At 44.5% G+C, this 18,155-nt stretch overlaps 1 protein-coding gene across 8 annotated transcripts in view; it reads left to right on the top strand.

The window, feature by feature from the left end:
• The window catches only part of sox5 (SRY-box transcription factor 5), a 112,723-nt gene that overhangs the window by 14,280 nt on the left and 80,288 nt on the right, over nucleotides 1-18,155 (top strand). For all 8 annotated transcript variants that reach the window (XM_034674083.1, XM_034674086.1, XM_034674084.1 and 5 more), the window contains exons 2-3: nucleotides 6,187-6,382; nucleotides 16,722-16,971. In XM_034674083.1, the coding sequence (XP_034529974.1) occupies nucleotides 6,188-6,382; nucleotides 16,722-16,971 (445 nt within the window). In that variant the 5' untranslated portion in view covers nucleotide 6,187. The remainder of the gene's footprint in view (nucleotides 1-6,186; nucleotides 6,383-16,721; nucleotides 16,972-18,155) is intronic.

The following is an 18,155-nucleotide window of genomic DNA, read 5'->3' as shown; positions in this document are numbered from 1 at the left end:
GTGTGTCTGGTTTACCGGGGCAGGCCAAGTCACTGACAGTGAGACAAATGTTGTGACTCCTTTATGGATTGCTTAACAAATGCAGCACAAATAGCGGCCCGGCACAACAATGGAAAAACACTGTCCCTCGCTCAATAAACATTATGCAGCGTCTCCCCCTTCGGAAAACACCAGGGGAGCGGGGCCGCCGTCCACCGGATGCACTTTTCCTCGAGCTGTCTGCCCCCCCCCACCCCCACCCCTCCACCCCAACTCTCTCCTTCTGCCTCACTTCTTCCTTTTCTCTATAGAGAAAGCAAGATTTTCCCACGAGTTGTCCTCGCTTTGCTTTGAACCAATCATGAGACAATTAGACAGATAGATAGATAGATAGATAGATAGATAGATAGATAGATAGATAGATAGATAGATAGATAGATAGATAGACCAAACAGCACAACAAACTTTCCCTCCTTATCTTCTCCTTCATTCCCCCTCTGCCCTTTATCCTTCCTCCATCCTTCCCTCCACACTCAAATGTCAGTTGCGATCACGTAGTCTGGTGACTCAGTGTAAAGACATAAATAAGGTTTAAAGATGGGGGGGGGAAAAAGCTGAAAACATGACAAGGAAAGTATGTGGAGCGATGCCTCGCTGGTGACTAAAGCTTTGGGTGGATGAATGGACAAGAGAGGAGGACAGACAGGAGAGAGGGAGAGAGGTGGTCCCAGAGGCCACATGAGTTAGTCTACGTCTTTAGCGCCCGCCTCCTTTTTGCTCATGCTACACAGACTCATACACAAGACTCGTGAACTTCTCTCCAGCATGTGTGTGTGTGTGTGTGTGTGTATGTATGTGTGTGTGTGTGTGATCAGCAGCAGCAGCGACATTAGGCTGTGTGTTATTGCCTTTTGTGGTTAAGCTGGACAGGAAACACGGTTTGGGCTGTCGGCCGCCGATTTAGGGCACCTCACAGAGGATGCTTTGTGTGTGTGAGGCTGAGTGTGTGTCCGCGCCTTTGTGAGTGTGTGTGTGTGTGTGTGAGGGTGTGACTGTGTGTTTGTGTATATGAGTGTGTGAGATATATACAGACAGGAGCTGTGTTCACATTTTGTCCCCGCTTGCACAGTGTCTACCTCTGTTGAGAAAGTCGTTCAGGAGGAATTTCACTTTATTTATTTTTGTTTATTCAAAGAAGTGCAAAAAAGTTGAACTTGACTTTATAAATGGGTCTTTATAGTTCATGTGTCTGGATTTGGATGCATGTTTTTGCTTTTTTCAGACACATTTTGTGTCCAAATTTTGAAGAATTGAACTTTTTTGATGCTGGTGAGGTAGCAGTGTGCCACAGAAGAGGTGAAAGATATCATTTCCTCTGTCCTCTCTCTCTCTCTGCTAATCTTTATCCCTCCATCTCAGCCTTTCCTCTCAGTTGCTGCCCCAGTCTTCCCACTGTTCAAAAGGACAGCCTATAAATAGATATTAGGCAATATCCTTAAGAGTCTGCACTGAGAAGAAAGGAGAGAAGGAGGGAGGGCGAGGGGAGGGATGGAGCGACATTCTTACAAACAGCTGATTGTGTAAAGAGGGAACAGTAAGTAAAACAACACCAGGCGGGAGAGAGAGAGAGAGAGAGAGAGAGGGGGGCAGAGAGAGAGAGAGAGAAAGAAGAAGCAGGGAGGCAGACGATGTTAAAATAAGTTCAAGAGTGTGTGTCAGAGAGATAGAGAGGGAAAGAAAAAGGAGAAATCATTTTGAAAGCTGAGACAAGGAAAAGGAAATGCAGCGGGAGAGCAAAAGAGGGGGAAAAAAAGCAGCGGCAATAAAGCCAGTGATAGCGCGACACAGGGGGAAACATTTGTTTAAATTCCCGCCTGAGGTGTCATACGGATGTAAATGTTGCGGTCGGCTCCTCGGAGGCAAAACGCCCTGGGCGCCTTATCTAAAAGGCACATTCCGCTCAACTATTTTGATATGCCCTTCCATTCCCTCAGAGAACAATTTCAAAGATAACTCGCATTTCCACGCAAATAGACCTGCACCTGAGTGACAGGCAGACACTTCTCAGCAGTCACAAGGTGGCAGAGAGGGAAAAAAAGACAAGAAAAACAACACAAATGTCACTTTGACTCTTGACAGCACTTTGGAATTAGCCGCCCGTGCTTATTTGAACTGTTAGACGATGGAGTCGAGTGAGTGTGCAGCCTGTTTGTGTAGTGGTTGAAATAATGGCTCGTAATTTAAAGAGAAGCTGAGCGCATAGTAGTGCGTGCACACACACACACACACACACACACACACATGCATGCATGCTGACACAGAAGCATACTCTTAACTGTGGAATTCTCCAGAGGAGGCTCCCACGCTCCCTGAAAGCTTGTTCTGAGTAGAGGAGTTAACAAGAGCAGTTAGCACCATGATAATGTTAGCAGCCAGACACACAGAGCGTGAGAGTCAGGCATGTGTGTGTATTTCTCCAATGGCTGCTTTATCTCTCCCTCTCCTCAATGAAGCTGCAACATATCGTTGTCCCCATTTTGCTTAATTCGTTTGATGTGTGTGTGTGTGTGTGTGTGTGATTTTTCTCAGCCCCACTTTGCGTGTTTTTAAGCCTGCTGCCTGTATTTAAACATGCTTGCGTGTGCGTAAACTTGCCGCGGCTGACGTGCCAACATGAAATGGACAAGTTGATTACAGTAAGTGAAGGCCAGGAGACGGTTAACCACCACTGATGGCGATTATTCGGCCCGTTAATGGACGCACGTCGCTGTCCGATTAGTGACTTAGCAGCAGTGGACATATGTGATATGAGAGGGACTTAGCCGAGGAGCCGCTAATCATCAAAAAGCCAAGGGGAAGTGGCGCTCTAATCTCAGCTTAGCGCTCTCACCGTGTGCACACTTGTGTGTGTGTGTGTGTGTGTGTTGGGTTCTGGCAAAGGAAATGAGAGTTTGAGGGTAGGAGAGGCGAGCAGTCGAGGGAAGTGTACTTACTTATTTAAAGAAATCAGTGCAATATTGTTGCAGTAGTGTTATGTCATTTGAAACAGCATTATCATGCTGCTTTGTGGAAAAGCCTAGCAGCATGTGTGTGTGTGTATGAAGTGTGTTAATGGCTGTGTTTCGGTGTGAGGTGTTTGATTTTTGGTATTGTTGGAAGGAGGAAAATTATGCAAATATTCTCTAATTATGACCTGGACGCTGCTGCCAATTTGTCGACTTAATAAAACCTCATCTTTTTATTTAATCCTCTCATCGCTCCGCGCTTTCAAGCGGCTTCCTCCAGGTCTCCTCCAGGTCTCCGTCGGCGTGACAGCCCCTGCCAAACTTTAAATGAAGTAGCCGGCGCAACCTGCACACCCGCCGTGCCCAATTGTATAGTAATTCAACTTCAAAGAGGAACGGGAGGGAAAAAAGGAGGGGGAGGAGGAGGATGAGGAGGAGGGGGGGGATTTTATAACCGGAGAGGATCTGCGAACGGCCTTCCCATTCATAGACAACCACCTCTGAGGAAGCAGTAGCAGAGTGAGGGGGGACAGGGGGAAGACAGACGAGGAGAAAAACTGCTTAAAGTATGATGAAATGTTTGTCATGTTCTGTACAACACTGAAGTGCTCGCTTTGGCTCACTGACTTTTTGGGATAACTGTGTTCCCTCTGTTAATGTGTAACTCCTCTTGTCTGTCCAACTAAATATATCTATGTGGCTACTGTGGTGAAACGATAATCAATAAAGTGTCAGTAACAAACTGAAGAAGGGGAAAAAGACACATGCCTCTGAGATGTTTCTGAGCCAGGGTTCAACACGATGATGTGAGAGGATTCAAAGCTGACCCCGGGTCTGTTAGAGCCGGGCAGAGGTGTGCAGAACACAAGAGGAGGAGGGGTGTGTGTGTGTGTGTGTGTGTGTGTGGCTGAAACAAAAGGCCTCAGTGTGAGAGAGTGAAAGGAGGTAAAGTAAACAGGCAGTGATGGAGACAGACCTGCAGTGTTAGGGCCTCTGGTCTATGTATGCACACATATGTGTGTGTGTGTGTCTGTGTGTGTGTGTGTGTGTGAGCCGCGTGGCTCAAAGCCCTGTAGTTTGTACAGCTGGGCACGCCGATTGCACTCACACACACACACACACACACACACACACACACACACACACACACACACACAGACACACACACACACACACACACACACACACACAGTCATTCCATCTCAAGTCTCGTAAACTTTATCACAAGCAATTTTGATATCACTTGGATTTATTGATAGCAGTGTGACCTTTTGTCTCTCAGTCTTTTGTCATCCAAACAAATACAAAGTCTTGACTGGTCATATATGGCCCTTCAGGTTTTTGCTGAGCCAGCCTGGAAAGATAGAATGTCCAAAGAGAGAGATAAAGAAATCAGCTGGAGATACACAGTCTGTTTGTGCATCTGTCTTCTGTACACATTGTCCTGCATGAAAACACGGATTCTGACTCGCTCAGCAGAACTCTTACAGATAAACGGAGCAACACTTGTCTTGATTGAACCCGTTAAAACAAACTTTTAACAGCTGAAGCTTTCTGGAGTGGTGAGAGAGGTCCTTAAGTTTTACATGGGCAGTTAGTGGATGAAATTGTACAACCCTCCTCAGCCCTTTTGACCCAAAAAGTGGGAGAAAAACAGCAAACTCACTCTCTTTTTTCTAGAAACTTGAGAGTTTAAGGTATGCAAATCATAACAACACATTCAGTGATTGGATCATTTGTAAGGTGTACAAGTCATGCAAGCAAAAGCAGTTAATAAGGCATCACTACGAAGATGAGGGATTTTTTTAAACGTTTATTAGATTTCACCATAACCTTCACCTTGATGTGATAACGCCACACGTTGTGTTTCTTAGCGTGGCGTTTCCCTCGACCCCTGAGCAGCTCCCGATATTGTTTGCCTTCCCTCCATCATAAGGTAAATAAGCAATGAATTAGCAGCGGGTCTGTTCTTAGGAACAATGCCAGATGTACAGTCCAGAGGAAATCCAATAGAGCCAGGAGTTTAATCAGTTTACCGGAGACAAGCAGCGAGAGGGGGGGAAGAATTTAGGACAGAGAGGAGGACGAGGAGAGAAGATATGTAAGGATGGAGGATGGATGGACTTTTCGGAATCAGACGCCTGTTGCTTTTTTTCTCACCCTTCACCATAACACACACCCCTCCCTTCTAGTTTTCACAGCCCTTCTATCCCTCCATCCACGCCTCCATCCCTGTCATGTGTTGCCTCTGTGCAACTGAACGTTTGCAGCCTATTACCCGGGGTCATAGTCGCACTGGCTTCAAGGCTGACAAGTGCATCTGAAAGCACTCAGGCGATGCTGAGAACCACATTAAATTCTATTATTGCTTCATAGTCACTGCATCCCTATTCAGCTGAAGTACAGGGAGGCAAATTTACCTTGTGAGAGACAGAGTTCACCTAATAGATGTGGCTTTATATCCTTTCCCTCTTTTCAAGGGAACAAAGCCACGGTAACAAATGCAAACAGCGGGGCCCTCATGTTGCCAGCTATTTTCCTCCTGTTCTCCTATTGTCCAGAGGTTTTCATAAACACATATTATTGCCACGGCGCATACCGCTCTCACTCTCGATCTCTCTCTTTTTTTTTTTTCACTCTTTCCCACTCTGTATCTCTCAGTGAAAGCCTATTGTCAAGACATGGTCATTTCCTCCACAATGCCAGTGCAAGCAGGCTCCATTTGCAGTAATGGCCCCGTCTTTTGGAAATGTGAATGTTGAATGGCCCCCGTGGTAAACATACTGTAAGTCCTGAGAGTGTGTTTGAAGGTCTGCCAAGGAGCTTGGGTGCTCACAAACCCACTGAAGGGATATTGTGTGGCATTGAGACTGAATGTGCAGCAAAAAAAAAAAATGAGAGAAAAGGGAAGAAAGATAATTTGTGAGGTTGTTGAGGTAAAGAGGATTTTGTGAGTACCTGCTGGGAGCTCCTAATGACACCTACAGACAAGATTTATTTACAGTAACTACACAACAAAGTCACTAAATGAACATGTTGGATCAGGCTTGAGAGAATGAGTTTAACTTTAGCAGCCTCCCAACTGTTGCCACTTTCAGATAACTCCAGCCGTCATCTTATTATATCATCTTTTTGAATATTGCTCACTCTGCCTCTTGTTTTTTCCTTCTCCCCCTGTCTTTCTATCTCCCTTTTTTTCCAGGATGTCTTCCAAGCGACCAGCCTCTCCATATGGGGGGACAGATGGAGAGGTAACCATGGCAACCAGCAGACAGCGAATGGAGGATGAGGATAGCGAGGGACTGGGTGGTGTCATCCACCTCCCCCTGGTCTCCTACTGTGGCAAGGTGTCCCCTCGCTCGCCCCCCAACCGCAACTTGGACAGCCCCCCCAACATGGTAAGGACAGCTTCTGGGTTTTTCTGAGTCCAAACATGCTTACTGTTTCTCAGGGTGGGGGCACCCACCTGTGGGCCCAGCGGCCTCCATCTCTGACCCTTGGTCACACTCTGAACGTTGAGTGATGATTCTAAGTGGTAGGACGCTCAGTGTGTGAAACAGCCTCAAGCTCTGGGCACCACTTTGCTTTTGTCTTGTTTTGGAAACTTTAAAATGTGGAATCTTTTACATTTTCACATTCAACTTGTGTAGATAAAATAAGACATTCAACAAAAACACAAACACAATCAAGCTGACAGGAAACTCCAACTTTGAGTTTGAAAAGTCCAAAGTGTGATGTTTAGAGAGCAGAGGAGAGTGGACAGAGCGGGAAACTGGGAGAAAGTGGAGGAGTGACATGCAGGATTGGGGCAACAGGTTGGAATCAAACCGCTGCATCTATATCGGTGCCAAATTTAACCATTTGGCTAAATCTGTGCCCAAAAGTTTGATGTTTAAGTGACGTATGTGTGCCGTAAGTTCAATCAGTCAATCTTTATTTGTATATCAAGACAGGATCAGATCCAGTCCTCTCTTACTGACAGGACTCAGTCTGATCTCATCTTAATCCACCATGAGCAGAGCACTTTGCAGCATTTAGCAAGTTACAGTGGCAAGGACAAACTTCCTTTAACAGGCAGGAACCTCCAGCAGGACCAGACTCATGTTAGACACACATCTGATGAGACTGAGTTGGGGTTGGAAAGAAGGATAGAGGGCGATGAAGAGAGAGATGATAGTGGTGAGAAGAATAGTGGTAGTAGTTGTAGCAGCTGAAGTCTGTCATGTCCGTAGCAGCAGGCCATCTACAGCAGCGATTCAGAGGAATCTACGAGACAAGGGAGCTCAGGGACTCCAGAAAGGGCTGTAAAATACTAAGTTTGATCTAGGAAGGCAACTGGACTTGATGCCGTTTATTAAGTTGCAACTGGCAGCATAGGCATTACTGGCCCATTTTTGGGGGCGCTGAAGCCCCTCTAAATTGAATCCCAGCACCCCTAAAATTTGAGAGATTTTTTTTTTAAGCTAGAAAAGTTTCAAAACCATACAGTACTTGGTTGAAACATAATATTTTAACTACAAAAATACAGCAGCAGCTGTGTGTGTTTTACATGTTGTGCATTGCATTTCAAATGAAAGTCCAAAAATTAACTCCAATGTCCATTTTGGGTATTTTTGGTACTCGGTATAGAGAGCTGGTTTACTCCAGAAACATTCATACTGTTTATGTGTATGTTGAGGAGCTGCTGTATCAAAATGAGTTATTTCCCCAGAAATGAGGGTTACCATGTTACTTTTATGATTCCAATCCATTTCTCTTTTGCTGTGGCTCAGCATTTAAATAACCTTTATCAGATTTGATGGTTCACTCACAGACTTTCCCAAAAAGTGTTAGTCTGTATTTTTCTTTCACATATGTGGGAATAAAATTGCATTCAAATGTACAAAACAGTGAAGTGTATCTTGCCCGGCTCAGCACCCCTAAACATCTGATCCTAGAATTGCCCCTGCCTGGCAGTATTTAGCTAGTCACAACGACGAGGACAAACTTCCTTTAACAGGCAGAAACCTCGAGCAGAACCAGACTCATGTTAGACACACATCTGCCTCGACCGAGTTGGGTCTGGAAAGAGGGATAGAGGAGAATAAGAGAGAGAGTTTTGGACACTTGCATAACATCTAACATCCAGGGCTCTTGCTTATGTGTGTTTTAGAGGCTCAAGGTTGGATATCACCCTGAGGGCAGGGACCCCATGTCAGATTATGTTCCTAATAATCCTGACCTTTAGCTTTACAGAGGCTAAGGCAGACGTATCTCTAAACCCCTGAAGAAATAAGGAACATATGTAGCACCAGTTTGCCTGAAAAATATTGAGTATATTTTTTATGTGTGGCACTAGAAATTAACTTTATGACATAGTTATCTCCTTAAATGGATTGAATTAGACGGGACATGATTTCATTTTGGGCGATAAAAAATGCCCGAAATGACTTAAATCATGTTGCTTTTATGAGATCACCCATAAGAGCATTTTTATAAATCCGAATGGATGCTTTTACACTCCAGATCCCCAACTCCTCTCTGATTTCGGTATGTTGTTTACTTCTCTAATGGTGACTAAGAGTCACCTTTCAAACCTGACACGAAACCTGCTTGAACCTTAACAAGGTGGAAACAAAATATATGAATTTTTCTTTAGTTGTTCACAAAAGACCTGAAATGAGTGAGCTCTCTAAAGAGGCTGAGATTGACTTTCTCTGGGAGTGAAAAGCAGTTTGATGCTAGAGGCCTGAGTTTTTTCTTTCTAAATGAGAAAAAAAAAGCAGGTTCAAGGCTACTGTTTGGGTGCACACGTGTTTCTGCTTTTATGTGCGCGCCACCAGCCGTTGCCTTGAGCCCATTTGATGCACAGTTGCGTGACTGCAGAATGTGAGCCGTTGCAGTGAGTCATTTTCTTCGGGAGGAAGTGTGACATTGTGTGGTGCTGCTGTATGTATGTCTCTGATGTGTAAGTTGTGTGTTTGTGGGAACAGTTGCATCTTCTGTGATTCACGTCAAATACTGGTCTAGGCTTCGGAGCATTCGGACTGAATGTCGACTTCTGTCGGTGTGTTTGAGTGTTTTTGAGAGGACTCTGTTTTCCTGCATGCGACTCACCCCACATTCTATACATGTGGTGTGATTTACAATGCATGCTCATAACACATATGTGGTTTACTTAGGGTATTATAAGTCACCAGAGGAATGCTGTGGTAACATTTTAGAGCATCTGTTAAAGCGTTCTGTTCAATAAAAACGTATCTACGTTGTTTGTTTGTACCTTCACACACCTCTTCATGTGTGTGTGAGAGGGCACTGTACAGGCCTGAGTTTCTATCACTGCCTTTAGAGCTCACTCACACACAGAGCGTAAACTGATCCGTGCATTTAAGTGCGATAACAGGATGTTGAGCGTTCTATTTCTACGCTGATGACACCCTCCTTCTCAGTGTCACTGTTAATTGGCCTTACTTTTTACAGTGTGTTTCACTTTGAGTGGGTGTGCCAGGGCCAGGCACAGCACACTGCCTCTCCTTCTCCTGGGCCCTCACCTTGGTACACACCTTGCCTCAGCGCTCCTCTGATAACGATCGGCGACCTTTCCCCCATACTGACGATAAACGCTTGCACGCTGTAAAACAATGAAACAGTGCTTAGGAGCTGTAATGGAAGCTAATTCAGTAATTAGCCTGCTGATTAGACTGCAGGCCACTCCCACCGTTGACTCATGTGTGGCAGGTGCCGACTGTAAACCAAAGTCCTGGGACTGTGTGGGAACACAGGCACGCTCTCACACACATGCCCACACACACTCAGGGTAATCATGTTTTCTGTAGAGGAGTGAGACAGGGTCACAGGTTCATTTATGTAGATTTATAGATTTTAGACTTACACTATCATAATATGGGAGGAAAAAATCAAAGTGTCCTCAAAATGACACATGACCACTTTTTAGTTCACTTAACCCTCCTGTTATGTTTGTTTCTTTAAGGAGAACAATAATAATCCTGGGTCAATTTGACCCAGGGCATATTTAATGATTCAAAAGTGTCAGAACCCAAAAAATCCCAATAAACACTTTTTAAAATCTCATCATTAACTCCATAACTAACCATTTAAATCAATATTTAGTGCATTGGTGTTCTTTAATTCTCACAGATCATCATTCAACGAGGGTAATTCACTCGTTTTGAATGAAAATTCATGTTTAAACTTTTTTTTTTATGTACATTGGATAGTGATTGTGGTGAATTATGTCACACAGTTGCAAAGAAACATTTAGTATTTAACAATTCTGACCCCTTTTAGACTCTACTTTGACTGCAGGGTCAAATTAACCCCACAGACAGTATAATATAAACATGCAGGGGGGTTGCAAATATGTGAAATGAACATTTTCGTTTTCTATGTTTTTTACACTACTTTAGCCAAAGCAGAGGAGGTTTCACAGAGAAAAAAATACTTGTAACATATTCTTTTTATTTTTGAACTTTAAAATGGGTCAGTTGGACCCGCAACATAACAGGAGGGTTAATGACAGTGGACTCTTGGACTTACACTACCCAAAATAAAACATCTGCCTGTATGCAAACAAAAAAATGTGTTCATTTTTTTACAAGAGAGTTAGCCTTCTTGCTATCTTCTTAAATCATAATATGGGAGGAACACATTTGAAGTGTCCCAAAAATGTCACATGACTTCTTTTTAGTTCCCTGTATGACGGTGGACTAAACAGATTTTAGACTTGCACTGTCCAAAGTAAAAGGTCTGCCTGAATGCAAAAAAAAAAAAGTCAATTTTTTTTATAACAGTTAGCCTTCATGCTATCTTCTTCAATCATGATATGGGAAGAAAAAATTCAAAGTGTCCTCAAAATGTCACATGACTACTTTTTAGTTCCCTGAATGACAGCAGAAGTGAGAGGGCTACATGTGAGTGTGAGATGTTGTAAAAGAAGGGGGGTGTAAGGATCTGATACCCTGCATAAAAGCTGATATAGATTATTAAGTGGAGGGATATGTTGCATGGAAGGGGGTGGGGGGCTCTTCTTGCTGCATGCTCAGCATGTCATAAGATGTAAGTTTCTCTCTTTCAGGGGGAGGTAGGGTGTGTGTGTGTGAGGGTTTACAGCATCAATCTCTTGGCCGCTGACTGTCAGTGAAGAGTTGATGAAGAGAATTAGAGAGAGAGAGAAGTGGAGAGGAGATTTACAACGTGGTGTGAGTGTTATGGTGTGTTACTGAGTGGGGCGGGGGTCCGTCTCTCTCGGGGCAATTGTCGTAAAGTGATGGGGGGAGAGTAAAAAGGCTCATCGGCGACCGGTTGACTTGGAAGTGAGGCAGCAGGGGGAGAGTGAGTGTAGAGACGGAGGGGAGGGGAGAGAGGAGGGGAGGGGGGGGGGGGGGGGGGGGTGAGATTACAGCTTTATCTTGTCATTGTAAATTAACACGGCAGCGGAGAAGCGCCCGGCTGCACACTGACCTCTTCATCCCGCCTGCCTCGCCTGCCTGCTCGGCTTTGGTCCCGGCCGCTTTACCTGCCTGCTGCAGCTGTGTGTGTACACACACACACACACACACACACACACACACTCACACAGTGAGAAGGAGAAAAACAGCACTCACACATCTTTTAAAAAGCTGAAAGGCGTCACATTATTCACCCTTTATAAATGTAGTTTCCCTGTACCCAGAGCCAAACCCTGCGCCTGTTTAAGAATGGAGCTGCTCATAATAGTTTGCAAATGAATGTAGTTCAGCTGAAAGGGAGTTTAACGTTGTGACTGCAAAGCTGGACCCTGATTGGCTGAGTGCAGATCACCTCAAATGCATTATGGGAAGGATTTTCACTGCAATCAACACAGATGTGAGGAAAAAAAACACAGAAAATACGATTCCAACTTTGTTTCCTGAGTACACAGCGACAGTCACGTCTCACTCCAACAGAGCGCCTTTAAATCAGCACAGATTCTTAATACCTCTCTTTCTTGCTTGTTTTCTTTTCGGCCCTTTTATGTTTCTGTTTTGCAAATCCTTGCAGGAAAAAAAAAATGTTTTCACATCAGGCAGAGGCAAGCATCTTCTCATAAATGTGTTAATGGACAAACACTAATTATTTCATTAACAGGCGAGATGCACACAAACACGATAGAAAACTATAAAGATATTTCATCAGGCATTATTTCTTATTCATTCCCCTCCACAAGCCCTCTCTTTCCCTCTTTTTGTGTCATTTGAATGTGTGATTATGTTTGTGTGTGTGCGCGTGCGTGTGTGTTCATGTGAATTTGACAGATTTAACACAGTCATTGAGCAGTCTTGAGACACACTGGTCACACTTAATTTCTCATGCCAGTGATGCACTAATGAATCAACACACGCTTGCCTGTCAACAGCTAAGGGTCGTGGTAAAATATACTGGCAGTCATTTTAGCCAAACTGCTATTTAAAATACAGAAAATACAGCTGTGTGTGTTAAGATAAGGAGAGGGCAAGTGTGTAATTCTCAGACAATAAGTTTAAATATACAATTTAAATAAGGATGTATACATTTGTTATGAAATTCAATAGCATAGTGTTTGTTTTCTCATAAATGACCCCTGATTTAATGCGCTAAATCTATGAGGACTTATTAAATATACATTTATTCAGAGTGTCCATGCAAAGGCTCAACTGTTTTATTGCTACACTGGATAGAAGTAGTGTGTTTGTGTGTTTTCCTCCTTGTCCCAGCCTGAGGGACCTCGAAGTCAAAACTGACAGTGTCTGTGTTTAGCCATGGCATGTAAAAGGATTTGCAGCGTATGTGTGTGTGTTTGGCAGTGTGTCGGAGGTGTGTTAAGTCTATGTCGTGGAGATTGGCAGCTCTGGCGGAGAGCTAAGTCTTCCCCCCCTGCAGGAGTGATCAGTGACATTCTCCTGGTGTGTGTATTTGTGTGCGCGTATTTTAGTTGAGCAGCTGTTTCCAGTTCTTCCCACTGCCACATTGTCCATGCCTTGATCCACGACGACGCGCCAAGCATCAAATATTGTTTTTCACACATACACCTTGCACAGCCCGAGACATGTCAGGCTATGGCAGAGAGAGAGAGAGAGAGAGAGAGAGAAGGAGAGAGGAGAGAGGAGAGAGAGTTTCTTCTGTCGGGCAACAGAGAAGGAGGAAGGGAAGAAGACGAAGAAATCAAAAAAAGAACATGAACAGCAGCATCTGTGCTGGCTGTAGGGAAAAAAATAGCATTTTCTGGCAAGAGTTCCGTGTTTTTAAACCAACCTCCCCTCACAGATGAGCTTAAGAAGACAAAAGTTGTTTAATTCGGTTCCATTGCAGAGGCAGTAAAAGGATAAAGAGAGTAAGGCGCAATTTTTACTTTGTTCCAGTCATTTTGGAAGAGAATTGACATCTGCAAACTAAAGGCAGAACCGCCCACACTGCCAGCCTGCCACATCCAGTGCATATAAATACATATATGCAGGCACTCGCACATTAACACACACACCTACAGGCTATGTGCACTCACAGTGTCACACATATGCGCACAGAAATGGCAAAAAAAAAAAGGAGAAGCTCACACACATGCTCTAAGAGGAGGGCATGAACGTTTACAGTATCCAGAAATTCTGTTTGTACTTTTGAATAAATGCATGTTGATGAGAAAAGTTTTGCAAACCCGCGTGTTATCGCGTGTCGCCTCGCCCCCCCCGCTCGCTCTGCTCTGAGTGACACCCGTTTACAATCGAAGATCTGTCTCCGTGTCTTGTCTTGTTTGATCTCTCTTGTCTCGGACTTTGCGGATACAGAGTCAAAATGTCAGCAGGGCACATGGATTATGTGCTCGGAGGTTGATGAGAGGAAGAGGGGGGAAAAAAGAAAAAGAAAATCATAAGCCATTTAAGTTGCCTCTGGGATGAGGCTGTCTGTCTGACTTCACACATAAATAATGTCATGGGCCCTAATTTACCAGGTCTTTGAAGAAGCCACGGCTCCCTGCTAATTCCCTTTGATTGGGAAATGACCTTCATTGTTGGACGCAGCGAGATGACATCTCCCTGGCAGATTTTGGAAAGAGCGAAGAGATCCGACAACCCCTCACCCCGGAGTTTCACCACCCCCCTGCTCTCCCTCCGTCTCCCTCTCGTATTCTTGTTCTGTTTGTTTTGTTTGCGCGACATCTTTCTCGAAAGAAAGAGTGCGGCTGTTTTAAGTAGGCGCTGGATTAGATAAATGGGATGTGACAGGTGTGACCGCTGCCTTCAAGATGCCTGCCTTCCTCTCTCTCTTTTCCTCTGTGTATCTCTCTGTCAACTCTCTCTCTTTCTCTTATTTCCTCTAATAACATTGCCTTTCTCTCCTTCCCTCCTTCTCTTTCTTTCTTTCATTCTCTGACTTCTACCCACTTCCACTCCTTCTCTCCTTCCCTCTGTCTCACTGCATTTGCATGTTTGTGCCAGCGCTGATGCAACTCCAAATCACAAAGCCGCTCATTTTGAAGTGTGAATTTCCCTAATCTGAAGAACCCCGGGTGAAGAAAAGAAGTGAAGCGACAAAGAAAAGGCAGGAGCAGGTCGAGCCCTCGCCGGGTCAGGTGGTGAGAGGAGAAGAGTAAAGTCTTTCAGCGCTTCAAATCACAAGATGCTTTCCCAGCGCAGCCTCGCAGCCCCACAGCCTCACAGCCTCACAGTGTGTTAACAGTGACTGATTGAAGCCTCATCACCCTGTCCTCCAAATGCAGCTCTTACAACCATATCATAGCTGTCACACTCTGTCCCTCCGTTACAATACATGTGCAAGAGCGCCGAGGAGAGAATTAGTGAATTATTGAGCGTGCTGACTTATTCAGAGTGTGGAAGCAGACAGAGACGAACAGAGAGAGAGTCAGTGAAGTGGAGAAAACGCCAAGTGATAATGGTCTGCTGTACCTCTCATACACTGTTTGGCTTCAGACAATAAAAGCATCGTCAATATTGAGCGTGTCGGTCGTGCTTTATTCTCTCATGATGGGACCTTTTTGAAACTTTATTTTGAAAGTTTTTCTCTCCCTTTTGTTTTATTGTGAAAATATCCGCATGTGATTTACAGGAATCAAATCAAGAGTCATCTTTTGTCTTGATGACTTCATAGTGTACTGTGCTCTCAGTGCTCCACGTCCTCCAGCACCCTGACTTCATCATTATAAAACAATCTCCGCCTTAATACAAGATAATGTGGTTAATACAGCTGGGATGAGCCACTGTGTCTCCATCTCTGTGTCTCCCACTCACAGGCAAACACAGGACACTGTGTATGTGTGCCACTGTCCCAGGTGGCATGCTCCATATTGTAGTGAGATTAGCCAAAGATTAACCCTGTGGACCATTGACCCTCCTGTCTACAAAGAGCTGAGCTGGCCGGCTTATTGACTGACTGACTGACTCACTTGTTTGTGTAATTAAAGAGCATCACACACACCTTAACACACCTCTTCATGTGTGTGTGTGTGTGTGAGAGGGCACTGTACGGGCCTGTGTTTCTGCCACTGCCTTTAAAGCTCACACACAGAGCGGACACTGATCCATGCATGTTAGTCTGATAACGAGATGTTGAGCGTTCTATTTCTACGCTGAGGACACCCTCCTTCTCAGTGTCACTGTTAATTGGCCTTAACCGGCATATAGTCTATCATGCTGGCGAGCCGAACAAACACAGGTCTTATTGGGTCAAAGATTAAGATCCTGGGAGTTACTTACTGATCAGCTGCTGTCCAGAGCTTCTCTCATTGTTTGTTCACCAACACAAGTTAAAGATAACCTCACACATTCAGCAGATGAATGTAAAAACAGTGGTTCGACGTCAAAATGCACGATGACGTTCAAACGTGTTAAAGTGAAAAAATCAGGGGGAAATGTTTCAAGTGAAAAGGACTCGATTCAACTAAATTCTGTTTTCAAAGAGTTCACTTTTCAAAACTAGGAGTTCAGAAATCATTTCTAAACTTGTTTTTTTTTCCCCCCAACGTATGAGAGGATTATGATTTCCAAAGTCATTTAACTTCACATGTGAGACTGTGTAAACTTTAGTCACAAGACAGCAGGATAATTATTCATCATGACAGCTTGGCAAAAGGCACGGTGCTTTACTGTGAGCTGTATATTTTATATTTTGTTGCTGTCATGCTGATTGTTGTTTTGTCAGTCCTTTTAAGAATTTATGGAAATGATTTGACACCGCTCCAGAGCTTTGTTTTTTCAAAACGGGATCTATTTTTTGTTGTGATTCTCCCTGTTTGACGGAGTTGCATCCTCAGCATTAGTTGTCACGAATCTTTGGACAAAAGTAGCGCAGTGCTGAAACTTGGGATTTAGTACAGTAGCGTTGGACGCCCCTCAAAGCCGAGCTGTTGAAGGCTTTGTAATGAAGAGTTAGCGTGACTCTAAGAGTGTGCGGAGTCTTTTGCTGTCTTTTCATGTGCTCGTTCTGTCAAGTACCTCCAAGTCAGTCAAATGCAGATTCCAGAGGATGTTAGAAAGAGAAAAAAAAAAAAAGAAGTATGCCCCAACTTGAGATAACTGGCCAGAGATGACAGTTGGTTGTATTGCGCTATGAGAAGGGGAGATAGAGAGAATAAAGGAAGTATGAGAAGGAGAGAAGGATGGAGATAATGAGTAGGTCCATGCCAGCTCCTCCTCGCCTCATCCTCCTTTTTTCTTCCCCAGTTTCTTCATTCATGTGTTAAATTTAAGGTAATTCCTGAATCTAATTATGAATCTCTCTCTCTTCCTGCAGGAGCAGGACTGCACTAAGGGGAGCTCTCTGAGCCCTTACCCCCAGCACAATGCTACCTCACCTGGCAAAGAGGATGGTGGAGGAGGAGGAGGAGGAGGAGGAGGAGGAGGAGGAGGGCGGCCCTGCAGCGACGGGGGCTCCGCCACGGGTACTCTCGGGACCCCTGAGAGACGCAAGGGCAGCCTGGCAGACGTGGTGGACACACTGAAACAACGCAAGATGGAGGAGCTGATCAAGAACGAGCCAGAAGGTCAGTGATGAAAGGGGGTGCTTGTCCGGCCAGATGTGTGATCTGTCGCTCCCCACCAACTCTCTGGCTCTGTGCCTCTCTTTCATCACACTCTGTTGTCCTTTCTTTCTTCTTCTTCTTCTTCTTCTTCTTCTTCTTCTTCTGTGTTGTTACCACTGCAGCTCTATCACTCTCTCTCTCTCTGCCTCCCTCTGTTATGAACTCATACACATTCAGATGAGAGGCGAGCCTTTGTTTTTCCAGAACACAGACAGACAGCATCAGCTGTTTGGGTCTATTGTCCACAATTATTTGCATATTTATCACAACCTGACAAATACGATGTGTGTGTGTGTGTGTGCACGCGTGTGTGTGTGTTTGTGTGTGTGGTATTTTTCTTGAGTGTGTGAAAAGCCAGCAAATGTACTTGGATATCTTAACAGCTCTGAACAAATGTTCCAGCTTAAATATCAAGGAAGCGACACTCACATCAAGATTCTTTGCTGTTTAATCCGTCAGAGTTAAATGCATCGTTACACTCTTCTCATGCCTTCGCTACCTTTTCTTTAAATCTCTCTCAGCCCTCAGATGAAGATTTCAGAAGCTGTGGAGTAGACAGGACCATGTTTTTGCCCCGGGCTACACTTAGCTTGTTTAGCCTCCACATTTTAATACTGGAGTGTAGCCTTGGGGTAACAGTTGGAGTCAAGAGATAAAATTAACCCATGGCCAACTCCAATTTCCACTGAGCAGATAAACGGGCGCTTAAGTCACTATGAAATGCATGTGATAGTGATAATGTGATAAAGAGATTACCAACAGGTGTCCCCGTCTCACGGCGGAATATAAATAACAGTAATTGACGGAGGTATCTGTTGTGTGCTTTTACAGAGAGGTCAGTGTCAGACCAGTTACACAGAAAATACCTGAGGCTAGCAGGGACTCATTGCCCTGCTGAAGGGCACTTCAGCAAAGAAGATAAAGGCTTTAACAGGTCTGAAATGCTGGAGTCTAAAACAGAACTCAGCTGAAACACACCCTGAGCTGTTACTAAAGACGCTACATTACTCTTACATCACACGTGATTAGCGCTTATCCTAAGTACGCTGAAATCCGTTTGAATCCACTTTGATATTAGACATTCAGACTTCATCAGGACCTGGTCCAACTTTTGGTCCCAGGTCAACTCTTGGATGCTCAGGACC

This window comes from Notolabrus celidotus, chromosome 21 (genome assembly GCF_009762535.1).
Source record: "Notolabrus celidotus isolate fNotCel1 chromosome 21, fNotCel1.pri, whole genome shotgun sequence".
Classification (NCBI taxonomy): Eukaryota; Metazoa; Chordata; class Actinopteri; order Labriformes; family Labridae; genus Notolabrus; species Notolabrus celidotus.
Note: the sequence above shows the minus strand (reverse complement) of the source record. Positions and strands in the feature narration are given on the sequence as shown.